The following is a 13,193-nucleotide window of genomic DNA, read 5'->3' as shown; positions in this document are numbered from 1 at the left end:
ATTATTCTGTGATTATATTCTAAGCAGTCTTAGAGAAAAGACCTCATTTTTTAATTTTTTTTTAATTGCAGATCCTATGGAAGAAGACATTCTACAGGTTGTGAAATACTGTACTGATCTAATAGAAGAAAAAGACTTGGAAAAGTTAGATCTGGTTGTCAAGTACATGAAAAGGTAACTTAATTGCTAGTATTTGTGAACTTTGGATTATTTTTGTTAGAATTTGTACACTAGATGCTGCATTGTGAGCCCATTAACCCATTAGACATTCCAGCGATGAGTGGTTTTAACGTTGAATACTGGGGTTAAGGGAAGGAGTTGGAGTGTTAAAATAGGTAATTGGTGAAAAAATAAGAGTTATATTTAGTAGTAATTCATAGAATCTCAGAATGGCTTGGGTTGAAAGGGATCCTAAAGATCACCCAGGGCCAACTCCCCACTCATGGGCAGGGACTTCTTCCACTAGACCAGGTTGCTCAGAGCTCCATCCAGCCTGGCCTTGAACATTTCCAGGGATGGGGAATCCACAGCTTCTCTGGGAACAATTTCTAGACAAAGATTGTAGTTTCCATCAGCATTGTCCCTTTTCTTCATCCTGTTTTTGTTCATTTTTTCATGGTATCTCTCGACCTGATTTCATTCTCTTGCTGTGTCCAGATTCTGTCTCACCTCCAGCCTTTAAATGCATTCCTGTTACTTTGTTATTGTGCTTCTATTACTCTTGCCATGAGTTTGTGAGGTTTTAATGCATTTATTACTTGCTTACTAAGTAAAGCTAACCATGGAGCTCAGCTTTCTAGGTTTTATATCTGCAAATATGTTTCACAAAATGAATCAACACCAAAAAGACTACAGAAGTATAGGGAGATCACTGGGTTTTGTATTGTATGACATCTTTAGGCCTTGGGAAATGCAAAACACACAGTGCAATGAACTGTTTCATGAAATCTGTATAGTAAATTCTTTATAAAACTCTTCAGAATTGTCAGAATGTCCCATGCCTGGTCCCTGTGTGTTGGATCTGCACCATGATGGCAGTGTGTCTCCCCAGAGGGTTCACACTTAGCTGTGTGGTACTGGTGTTACACCCTCCAAAGCTCTGAGTGTAGGAACCCTCTGCTCTCCTGCAGTACAGGGATCTAGAAGAGACACTGAGAGTGCAGAGCTGCTCTGTTTTCCCTGGGCATTTCTTTCATTTGCTTCTTGTAGTTGCTAATTATAAAAGTAACTCACACCATAGGGGGAACTCTCAGTTCTTTGTGGATTTTGGTTTTAGCAATAAATATTAAAAATAAAAAATGAATATATATAAAAAATTAGATAATGCCCCAAACCTTATTATTTAAATGTGTTGATTGCACTTGGCATTTGTTGGAAATAGAGAAATAGCATCTTTGTGTTGGGATGAGGAAGTAAAGATCAGGATTCAGAAGCTTGCCATTTCTGTTCTTCAGTATGCAGTTGGTGGAAGGTCACCCACCACTTAATTCACAGGCTCACACCACTGCCAGATGCCAGCATTCACAAGCTGCTGTGACACTGCTGACACCAGGAATTCGTGCTGTTAAGTAAAACTTGGTGTGTTTAAGTAGAGAGAGAGGGCTTTACTAGGACTGAATCAAAATTCCATTCGTGGGGAACCATTGTGATCTTGTTTTCCAGTGATTATAAAAAGGAATGGTTCTGTAATGGTGCTCTTCAGCCTCTTCTTCCTTTTCTCCCTCAGGTTAATGCAGTCATCTGTGGAATCAGTTTGGAACATGGCATTTGACTTCATTCTTGACAATGTTCAGGTAGTTTTACAACAAACTTACGGAAGCACATTAAAAGTTATCTGAACTTGTAGTAAAGAGCTTGATGAGAGCCTGGAGCTCTCTGCTAGCTGTGCCATAAGTGCTTGTGAGGTATTTGCAAAGTGCATGATAGTAATGCCCTGAGTTTTATAATTTCAAATTTCTTTTTAAACAACAAAGTGTTTTGTACATTTCTTTTCAGAAAGTGCCAAATTTGTCAGTATTGCATGTAAATAATTGTGTTAAAATTCTTTTATTGTAGTATAGAATCTATTTACAAAATGTTTGTTTATAAAGTTTTATGGATTTTTACAGTGAAGTGTTTACAGTTGTTTAATAAAGAACTGTATGTATATTTTTGTACTGATTCTATTTTGTGATGCTTCAGTTTGAATATAGTGAACCCCTTTTACTAAAGCTGCAGCTTTGATTCATTTCACCAAGTTTTACACAGTGGTACTGCCTCAACAGTTGGAGGAGGCTGCTGTACGGGCACCTGGCCACTTTTTGTTTCTTCTTTGCTAACTTTATTACAGATTTTAAGCTGAGGGAAGAATATTAGTTCATTTTCAGTTTCATCCTTCAAAGATTGAAGCCAGGGTGGCCCAGACACTCCTGAAGCACACAGGCTGTCTGTCTGACCTTGGGTGTCCTGTTGCCTCTGATGAGCTTCTGGAGTAAGGCAAGTCACCCCAAAGTAGCACTGTAAAGGAGGAGAGGAGTAGCCAACATTGAGCATTGGTCAAGCCTGCATCTGTCCTCTGCATTTCTCCTACTCAAGATAGAGCCACGTCTAAAACAGCACCATTCTCCCCAGCCTGTGGCACGCATGTCCTTCGTGCAGCATAACAAAATAGGTTGGAGGGAGCAGCTGAGACAAAATAAACCATCCCATCACTGTGTCCCTGCTTGGGGGTGAGCTTGTATCCCTGCAGTTCATATTTCGGGCAAGTCTGTTTTTTGCAGGTGTGCGCCAGCCTTGCACAGTTGTACTTGGCCCAATACGTTGAACAAGGCTGTTCAGGGACCTGGAGAGAATGAAGAGCACTTGACAAAAACCAAGTTGGTAAGAAAGATTGCTGTAGAAATGATGGGAGGAGGTGAGAAGTATCCCACATAATGCTGAGCATAGAATTGAGAGCAGGAATGCAAGCTGGAGCAGTATTTGCACCACTAGCTTAAATGGAAGCACCTTGCCTAGCACAGGGCAGGAGCTGCTGCTGGAGAGCAGCTGCCAGTACAGCTGGGGCAGAGAAAGCTGTGTGGTACATCCCTGGCTGCAGCACAACTTACAGCAGTGGCAGCAGGGTTTTAGCTTTAGACTGTGACCTTGGTTTCCTCCTTCCACACACTGGGGAGAGGTATCAACATCTACAGCCAGGTGACAGATGAGGGAAGGGCAGGAGATGTCAAGTTCCTTGACTTCAGTATGGCTTTTTGTTAAATCTCTTGTACCATTCTCAAGGAGAAGCTGATGAAGAACAGGCTGGAGAGAGAGAAGTTTACTGAAAACTGGGCGTGGAGGTCAGTGGTACAAAGTCCTGTTAGGGGCCAGGCCCAAGTGGTACCCAGAGCCAGTACCAGGTCCAGTCCTATTCATCCTCTTTGTAAAGGAGCTGGGTGCTGGGGCGGTGCAGCCTCAACACATTTCTGATGGCACAGGGTGGGGGTGGTGCTGGGAACCTCGTGAACTTCAGCACAGAGGTGCCAGGTTCTTATCCCAGGGAGGGAGGGGCCAGCTCTGCAGTAAGGCCTGGGCTCGGCACAGCAGAGGCAGCTGCCAGGCTGCAGGAGGAAGATCCCCGGGAGTCAAGGCAAGAGCTTGCTGCCTCTGCTCAGCACTGGTGAGAGGCAGCTGCAGTGCTGAGCCCAGTGCTGGGCCCCTTGGTAGGAGAGAGGCTCAGAGCAACTCTCAAGCACAGGCCCAGTGGTGCCACTGGGGGTGGAGCTTCTCCCACAGCGCGAGAAGGGCTGACAGCAGGGACCTTGAGCAGGCTGGGGGAGGCTGATCCATGTGAATAAACACCTGATGGTGCTCATTTCCTTGCATCCAGTCATTGATACAAGTCTCGAGAGCTGGACATTGTCTGAGCCAAGACCTCTCAAGTTTCCATTAATTTCTAGGTTGGGTCTTTTGCAGCCCCTTCAGTTCCTGCTTTTGAAGCTGCTTTTTTCTCTTCACCTTCGTTTAGAAAAATCAGCACATCAGCTGCTCACATCAAGGCAGGTACTGCTGAAACTCAAGCAGGTATTTTACCAGTCGGGTTTTGGGTACAGCCCTGATTTTGGAACCGGTGCTCAGACAGATGTACAATTGGCATCTTTAAAGAGACTCAGCATTTATTAACTGACAGGTTAGTTTAAGTTCCACAGCAGGAGCCTGCCAAAGGAGCGTATCTGCTTCCCAGAGGTTTTACCTATGGAGTTGAGGGAACAAAGAATACGTTGACCACACTCTTTTGACATCTGTGTTCTTAAGAACTTTTTATTAGTGTAGTTTTCATGATTGCATAGTTTTCAAAAGAAAATTTTAACAATTAAATGCAGTCTCCGTCCTCTGATCATTGTGTTTCTCCACTGATGGGAAGTTGCACCACACACCAACCATAGTGAAAAGGTCCTTTTCAATGGCAAGTTTAAAATCTAACAAAGAAAAATCCAGAAAGTTAAATTCCATTTGCAAAGGAGGTGAGTTACTAAGTGTTCCTTTGTAATGGAGTCCACATAGTCTCAATCATAACATTCAGATTTTTCCAACAAAAAAAAGTAATTCAAATGACAGAAGAAATCTGATCAAATTGCGTGTTGAATGTTAAACTCTTTTAAGTATCTTAAATGCTAAAAATCTCAGCTGCATAAACAATCCTCCATTTTGTTTCAGCTTGTGCTTTTGAAGAATGTTTTGCTCCCATCAGCATGAGCTGAGTTACCCAGAGACAGCCTCAGAAAGAATACATCAAGCTGTCATCCCAGGCAGGGAGGCAGAGGGGAAGGGGAGTAGGAGAATGCTGGGATTGCAGACTGACTCCTGGTCATCACAAACATCCACGCTGGAGCTGCTTCAATTCCGCGCTGTCAGGTGGCTCCACAGCTGTGATGCAGCATCCAAAGTCACAGCTCCGGGCCGGCAGCTGTTAGCAGGTGCTCGCACCCTGAGCAGCAGCTGGAGAAGAGATGCCTGCTCTGACCTCCGCGGGAGCTTGCCGTGCTAAACACCTGGCCTGCCCCTCCCGTGCCTCGGGAACGCTGGCGTCACCACCTTGAGCACACAGGAAGCGCATTCTGAGGAGGAAGCGCCTTTGCTGGAACAGCCTCCAGCCTTTTGCCAAGCAGAGGGAGGCAAGAGGGTCCCTGCCTGGCCTTTGCACATTTGCCACAGCCCATGAAGTGAAATTTGGATTACCAAAGCAAACTGTAAAACAAATGGGCTGCTATGTCCATCTCCTTTATTTGTGGCTCTGCATTATAATGATTACAGGTTGACTTCCATGAACTGTACAAGCAGTAAAAGGTGGGCAGCTATGCTTTTACAACAGTTTCACACAAAGCAAATACAGAGATACCCAATTGCCTAATTTTCTATTTAAAAAAACTCTATAGGCACAAAGCAGAAGAATGTTGGAAAAGAAAGTCAAGGAAAGAGGTATGCATAAATAAAGAAGTATTTCTTACATCAAAAATGTCCCGAGAATCACAAAGTCTGCAGAAGCTTGGTTAATCAAATACTGCAGTACTGCTCTCATCAGTATAAAAGTGAAAGAGCTTTAGTTCTGTAATAAAAATTCAATTTATTTTATTTTGGAGAGAAGGAGGGAAAAAGAGTGGAAGGAAGGTGTAAGAGAGGGAAGGGCAAACTTTAAAACAGCAGCCAGTATTAGGAAGGGTAGTAGGAGAGGTGAACAGGCACATTGGAACCATGGGAACATGTAAATTGACCACTGTCAAACCAGTGTAAATTTCTTGGTTTCTCATGGAAAACATTTTATCCACATTTTCCTCCCAAACATATATCCAACACTGTCTTTAATACAGGACTTTGTTGGTAACGTTTTTAGTAACAGGAAGAGTGCGTTTATTCCTGCCTCCCCATTGCTGCAAAAGTTATCTAGATGATTTCAAACACTTTCTTCAGTTCTACTATAAGCTGCCAGTCAGACTTCTGCATCTCATCCCTGAACCAGTCCTTCAGAGCATCGATGGACTGTCGGCTGATCTGTAACACACGAGACAAACCCATCAGAAACACACAGGAATTGACAACAGCACACTGGAAACAGTTATTCTGAAGGAAGGGCAGTCTCCACACCAGGTAAACTCATTCTAAGCCCCTATTTGCTACTGATCAGCTGAATGACCCAACCTATTTGTTTCCCTTCATTTCTCCTCACACCATATCCCTTATCTGGTCTAGAGGGGCTGCAGCTGGACAGACCATCCCACCTTATGCAGTAAGGCAAGAACTGGAGAGGTCTCCTGCTTCCACCAGGGCCTACAGGACCAGCAACACCAGCCTGTCCCTATCCCAGGCCCTACCGACCCTTCATTTGTGGGCACACGCTCCTGGCACGTGTGTGGCAGGAGGTGTCCTATGACCTGGTGACTAATACCGTTAGGAAGGTGGAGAGCTGTGGCTTTACTTCCTACAGCAAAAGATAAAGCAAAGGATCATCTCATTCCAGCCCAGTGCCCCACAGTCAGAGCAACTGGAGGATTGCTATTTGTTGTGCAATTTAAAGCACAGGCTGTGGTGCCCTGGGGGACTGCTGAGCTCTGTGTACAAACAGTGGGCAAATAGTGAGTGTGGCATTTTGCCCTCTCAGGTGCTTTGAACTGCAAAGTTTTTGCAGCCACAGCACCTCCTTCCTTAGGCCTCTGCAGGGGCCTACAGACCTCAAACCAAGCTCCAGAGACCTTGGATGCACAATGCCGCACACACCCTCCCAAGTGAAAGACAGTCTGTGACAGAAGGCTCCTCCCCTGGTTTTGAGGCTTTATGCTACGTTTTCACTTCAAGCAAGCTGCCACTCTGTCCCAAGCCCTCTCCACAAACACAGGTTGCTCCTACCTTGCTGACGAGGATATCTGTTGCTTCAAAATGTCGTCCATACATTTTAGGTGATTCCCCAGGAATAGGTTCTATTTTAACACAAACTTCTTGGCCTTTCTTTGCAACATCCACTGGTTTGTGGTTAATTTCAATACTTGTGACTATTCCAATTTCAACAAACTGTAATACAATGAAGCAGCTGTAACACATCCACCAAACCCCTGTGCATGCACCCTTCTCTAAACTCCTGTTTGTAGGCACAGACTTGCTGCAGGAAGAGCGGCACTGGCAGAGCTGCCACCTCAGCACAAGCCAAACGTACAGCACAGCAAGTGCTCCATCCTGAAAAGAGCAGGGACACCAACCTCCCACAGCTCATCTGGAATACCAACTGGTTAGCCCTTAAAGTGTCAAGAGTTGGTTCTTTTTTAGCTACCAGGTAGCTAATTTTGCCCATTACTCAATACCACAGCAGAGAACGGGCAGGTGCCCTCCAGCCACTTTCTGTGCCCTGCTCCAGGGCTCAACTCTTCTGGCAAAGTGCACTGAGATATTTTGAGCACCAGAAGAAAGACTTGATCTGCAAGTTTGACCCTCATCTTCCAACAGCAATCTGTGCACTGAGGAAAAGCATGCAAGCACTCTAAGGTGCATCATCCCAGGAGCTACCAGCTGGATCAAACATGCAGTAGGAAGAGGCCCTTACTTACATTTTTGCTAGGTACACACATGGGAGTCCCCTGCTTCACCTGGCCGGCCTCAACCACAACACCCATCACTATTGGATCACGAGAGTTGAAAATGAACTGAGGGAGTATTTTCAACTTGCATGGAAACACTGCTATATGCCTGGAAGGTGACAAGAAAAGGCACTTTGAAAGATACATCCACTGTTCCAGTGTATCATTAACAGTTCTGCCTTCTCCCACACTTCTTGGGCATTCATTCTAGGAGTGTTACTTGGAAAAAAGCAAGAAAAAAAACTCTTGTCCAGTCTTGCTAATTCTAGTCCATACCTGTTCTTCAAAAACTACAGGGAGTAATAATCATTCATGCCTGGCATGGATTTTAATTTGACAGGCTTGAGTGCTCAACCTAGACCAAGACCAAAGGAGTAGTAATTTTACAGTGTAATTATAGCCTCACAAGAACACAGGAATAGAAATATTGCTGCCTGAACTCCAGAATGTCAAGGGTTTTTTTTTGCCAAGTGAACAAATACATTTAAAAGCTGAGATAAACTCAAGTTGGGATCAATATTAAACAAAACACATTTTCATTTATTTTGACTGTCCTTATTTTACTGAAGGCCACCCAATGACAATTCCAAAAATTAATTTTGGGTCCCTATAAATCCTTGAATGATTAAATATTCATGTTACTGCAGTCAGAATTAAGCCCTCTACACTGGGATCACATGAATATGAAACAATAGAATCCAAATCCTTTTAGTTTTGTTTTTTGAACTCTGCAAGACTAACCCATCTGCCACAATCTAGGAAGAGAAGCCAAGTACAGAAAGCAAACTGTAATAAAAACACTCCATATTATACAACAGTTCTAGCTGAATCCTGCATCTGCTGCACAGCTTTCACAGCTCTCACCCTACTAGGCCTAATCCAAAACTAAACAATTAGACTGGAGCACTGAATTCTTGAAAACTATCAATTTATTGTCCTAACATCTTCCTCCTCTCCTCCCTTTCCATCACAATCATATGCAAAGTAATAAAGAAACAAGTAGTTAAATACAGCTTCATTTATACTAGAATAAAAAAGACACTTATTTGGGAAACATCCAGAAGACAATTGCTCATACTTACTTGAATTCCTCTTGTTTCTGTTTTTTGTAATCTTGTCTATATTTTGTGAAGGCATCAAATAAGTGATAAATTATTTCAGCACTAAAGATCCGAACTCCTAAGCTATCAGCCATCTCCTGTGCGTCCCGTTCAATCCTCACATCGAATGCCAGAATGACAGCGTACCTGCAGGGAACAGCCAGCCCAGCAGTTCAGCAGGCTCCCCACAGAGCCAGAGCAGCCTGCAGCACCACTGCACTTTTATCAGCACAGCACAGCAAAGGTACTTACTGTGGGTCATGCTCCAACATAACTGATGCCTTCATAACATCTTTTTTATGGACAGGACCTATATTAATTCCTGAATACTGTTGAAGAAAGCCACAAAAATCAAGTCACTAATCTCTGAGTGAAAAGGAAACATTTACTGACTAAACACAGAATCAATGGCATCAGACAAAGCACAGTAGTACTTACTGGCACTTCTGATGTTTTAAGAAATTCAAGTAATGCCTCTAAAGAGCCTAAAGTAGAAGCCTGGACATAAACACCCTTCTCTTCTAATTTGATTGCATTCAGTGTTTGCTTCAGTTCATGTATTAGTTCATCCTTTAGGGGAGAAAAAAAAAAAAAAAAAAAAAAGGAGAGAAAAAGCCAGTTTTAGTTCTCTTGCTATTTATGCCTCAGGGTACAAAATCTTCCTGTTCATGAGCTGCTGAAAACAAGCAACAGCCATGGTGATAGGTCCCAAGTGACAGAGCTGCAGTGTAAATCATACACAGCCTGTGAGATACTGGCGGTTTCTGGCATTAGAAAAGCCTGAGCTGAACTAGACCTGAGGATTTTGTAGAAAGATGATCATATAAAACTGAGCGGATGCCCACCTTCAGAGCTGGTAACATTTCTCTGCAGACTACACATCACTTTCCCCAGCAGTACAAGTTTCTGCTGGCAAGGCTGAGCAAACACATGGCCCACATTGTGTGGCAATGCCTTCGGCTGCCTGGGGATCAATGACAAAAGCTAACACCTAAACCCATGAGCTGGAAAGGATCCTGAACACTTTTTAGGCCTGAGTACCAAAAAGGACGCAAGAGCAGCAAAGCAAATTTGTTGCTTTTAGAGAAGTGAAAAAAACATATTTTTTAGAGCCCATGCCTTCTAACCTCAAACACTAAAGTCTCTTCCCCTGGCAGATGAATGGGTTTTGACTTTGACTTTTAGCCACTGTATCTACAACCAGCAGTACACTTGAAGTAAATACTCGTACAGCCCAGCAACAAGGTCTGCGTTTGGACATCCCAAAAGTTTAACCTCCCTTCAAAGGCACAAATAAGTAGACAGAAGACTAAAGGAAGACTATGATTTTTACTATGAAAAAGTAAATTAGCAATGTGTAAATTGGCAACATGTAAATTAAAAGTAAATTAGCAAACTAACTTCCTGCCTTTGGAGAAGCAAAATGAAGCAGTTTTGAGTTAAGGATAGTTACATGTTAAAAATGGTAGAGGAAAGGATGTAAGTCACAAAAGAAATTTATTGCAAAAGTCTTAAATTAGCTTTGCAATTAAGAGAGTTTGCAGAACTCCACTAGTAGATTTGTACCTACTATAATCTGATTGGAATATATCCATAATTTACTACAAATACCAAATCAGTAATTAACAGAGTCAAACTATGCCATGATACTTGTTTTCAAACCTTATTCTAGCAGCACAGACACCCCAGCAAAATATCAGGGAAAAAACTAATGGTCAAGATACTAAAAACATCACACCACCAAAGCTTCACGTGGGCACAAAACATGTTACTGGACCAGTTTTTAAAACAACCAAAAAACCCAGTTATTTGTAAATTCAGCTCTCAACATTTGAGTTTCATCACCAGAGAGCTCAAGTTACCCTCAGTGTGTTGTTCTTCAACATCAGCCACCTCACCTTGAGGACTGGGACTTCATCCTCCTTATGAGCTACAAGCAATGGCAAACCAGCCAAGGTTTTTTCCAAATCTTTCCCAAGAATCTTCACACCTTGAGCAGCAACAACCTCTTTGTGCTTTTCATACTGGTTCTGAAAAAGAGAATATACACACTAGCAAAGAGTTCTGTGCTGAGCAGCTGAAGAACACGGCAGGGAGCAGTGAAGCGCAGCAGCTCCCAACTTTCAGCATGATTGTCTTTGCTTTGTCCTTGAACCTTTCAGTCCTCCTGCTCCTTTCCCTTCAGATATCCCCTGTGCCCCTGCTAAGGTGGGCAGGGCACAGGGAAATCTTCTAAAAGCAGAGAAGGGGACTAAAAAGGAACATGTACTAGAAAAAAGCAAGCATCTACTCACTCATAGGCATCTACTCACTAATAAAACCCACAAATTCAGCCCCATAGGCAAGTGATGGGAAGATGCCAACAGCTAAACAAAAACACTAAAGCTTAGCTGACACCCAGCCCAAACCTCTCTGCAGGAAGGGCTCTCTCCCACTGGAGGCCAACCAGCCTTCTCAAGTGCTTAATTCCATCTAGAATTTCCCAGATTCTCTCCCCATCCAGGGGAACCTCAAAGATGTCACACTCAGGGCATGGCTTTAAGACATAACAAAACCAGTTATTTCTGAAGATCTTTAAATTGATGTTGGAAGGATTTTCTGGTTTGTTTCCTAATTTTTTATTTAGATGTCCCATCCTTTTCTTAAAACTGCATGGCAGCTTCCTTCCTCAATAAGCACTTTGCTCCTGCAAACCTCTATCCTTTAGCCCTCCACTCCAAGAATCTGGGTCTTATTTCAAAGATGACAATTCCACATAAACAAGCTGAATCAAAATGCATCCTCACTGCCTGCATCAAAAAAGCCCAAAGCTACCCTAGGTTTACCTCCCCTGCTCAGGGTTCCCAAACCTACATTCACCTAGTTTACCTATACGGTTTTCTTTGCCTTAAAACAAGTCTGTGCAGACATTTATTCCTTCCCTTTTAAACAGGGAACATCAAAGCAGTTCTTTTCATCATCTTTGAACTGCGTGCATTAATCTTAATGTATGTATTAATTTATTTACAGCCTTTTGATTCTGTGTCTCCTCCTCATTTCAAGGAAAGCCGCACAAGAAGGATTTTAAATTCAGGGTCTCTCCTCAGGCTAATAAGGGCAGCAGAACCTACAACTCTTGAAAATGCCAAGAGGCTGCAGATTCTGCAGAAGTCCTGGTCACTGCCACTCACCAACCAGCCCTAGAAACTCATGTGTTCACTTTTCTCAAATGTAATAAGTGTATATGGTTTTTGTTACTAAAAACCCACTTCTACTAATATTATAATTTTAATTCAGAAGTTTCTGTACTGGTACACTCCAGTTTCCATTTGAGATGGGCATTTTGCTCTCACATGTAGCCACATACTTGAATCCCTTATTAAAGCATGTACACCCTAATCCTCACTGCAATGTAACTCCTTGATCATTCTCTTTGCCACTGCTGTGACAACACACACCCCAACATGAACATGCAAGTGCATTTTCAAAAAAGACACCAGATTTCCCCTGCATTCCCCTTGAAGCTCCCTTTAGATACCATTAATATAACCACATTCTACTACATTCTCTTTTTATAAAGTTTGATGTAATTTCTTCCTGGTTATAAATGTCAGTACAGTAACAGCTGCCATACCTTAACTCGCAGCTCCTTCATAGGAGGAGGCAGCAGCAGACCTCTAATCTGAGTCACGATAGGACCTTCTACGCCAGGAACAATAATGGTGTCTCCTTCTCTCAGTCGTCCATTAATCAATATAACATCTATGGTAGTGCCCATGCCTGGCAGTGCTTTAACCTGAATGAAAGGGGGGAAAAAGTCACTTCCTATTTAAGCACTGCAAACACACATTTTTTACCAGAAGGAAGGATGCAGGGAAGGGAGAAATTTCTATATGAATTTCAAGAAAAAGTTGCTGTATTACCTCCATGACTTGAGCTCTCAGCTCCTGACACTCAGCCAGTCTCTTGGTCAGCATGGTTTGTGTGAGCTCAACGAGAAGAGCTATTAGACTTCCCATGCCATCCCCTGTGTGAGCAGAGGTAGGTACAAGAGAAACAAAAGTGCGGGGATCCTTATTCTCATAAAACAAGGCAGCGTTCAAGCCCTGGAATCAGGATTAACAGTTACATAGGAAAAAGCACATATACACATCAGTATTGACAGTAACATTCAACCCCAGGTAAATACCACTGCATTTTCAAAATCCCATTTTAAAAAGCCAACACTGTTACTGACAGAGTGCTATGGAACAGGAAGCCTCAATCCACACTTGGAAGCAGTGTGGGATAATTCTACTAGCTAATTACCCCATCTAGCTTCTAGACAGCATTGTATGTCACCAACAGAGGTATGATGTGATTCATACCCTGCCAGCATCTAAGAGAAAGAGACAGATAGGATTCTCTCAGGATATTCCCAAAGAGTAAGAGAACAGTGACAGAAAACCTCAACTGCTATTCATGACTCCATTGACCATGCACAGAAATTAGTTATTTTTCTCCAAACCAGCAGTAAGGATGGAGCAGTTAAAAT

The 13,193-nt window shown here is 42.8% G+C and overlaps 2 protein-coding genes across 6 annotated transcripts in view; one reads left to right on the top strand and one right to left on the bottom strand.

Annotated features, from left to right (window-relative positions):
- Nucleotides 1-2,160, top strand: part of REV1 (REV1 DNA directed polymerase) — a 54,940-nt gene extending 52,780 nt beyond the window's left edge. For all 5 annotated transcript variants that reach the window (XM_009085408.4, XM_018908881.3, XM_018908884.2 and 2 more), the window contains 2 exons: nucleotides 72-174; nucleotides 1,727-2,160. In XM_009085408.4, coding sequence (XP_009083656.2) covers nucleotides 72-174; nucleotides 1,727-1,838 — 215 coding nt within the window. In that variant the 3' untranslated portion in view covers nucleotides 1,839-2,160. The remainder of the gene's footprint in view (nucleotides 1-71; nucleotides 175-1,726) is intronic.
- Nucleotides 2,161-4,260: 2,100 nt separating this feature from the next.
- Nucleotides 4,261-13,193, bottom strand: part of EIF5B (eukaryotic translation initiation factor 5B) — a 38,066-nt gene continuing 29,133 nt past the window's right edge. Inside the window, exons 16-24 of the mRNA XM_050974570.1 lie at nucleotides 12,583-12,765; nucleotides 12,294-12,455; nucleotides 10,579-10,710; nucleotides 9,119-9,250; nucleotides 8,933-9,009; nucleotides 8,663-8,827; nucleotides 7,551-7,689; nucleotides 6,859-7,020; nucleotides 4,261-6,006 (exon numbers count right to left, since the gene is read on the bottom strand). Of these exons, the coding sequence (XP_050830527.1) occupies nucleotides 5,899-6,006; nucleotides 6,859-7,020; nucleotides 7,551-7,689; nucleotides 8,663-8,827; nucleotides 8,933-9,009; nucleotides 9,119-9,250; nucleotides 10,579-10,710; nucleotides 12,294-12,455; nucleotides 12,583-12,765 (1,260 nt within the window). The 3' untranslated portion in view covers nucleotides 4,261-5,898. The remainder of the gene's footprint in view (nucleotides 6,007-6,858; nucleotides 7,021-7,550; nucleotides 7,690-8,662; nucleotides 8,828-8,932; nucleotides 9,010-9,118; nucleotides 9,251-10,578; nucleotides 10,711-12,293; nucleotides 12,456-12,582; nucleotides 12,766-13,193) is intronic.

This window comes from Serinus canaria, chromosome 1 (assembly GCF_022539315.1).
Source record: "Serinus canaria isolate serCan28SL12 chromosome 1, serCan2020, whole genome shotgun sequence".
Classification (NCBI taxonomy): Eukaryota; Metazoa; Chordata; class Aves; order Passeriformes; family Fringillidae; genus Serinus; species Serinus canaria.
The sequence above is the reverse complement of the archived record's forward strand: the minus strand, read 5'-3'. Positions and strand labels throughout refer to the sequence as shown.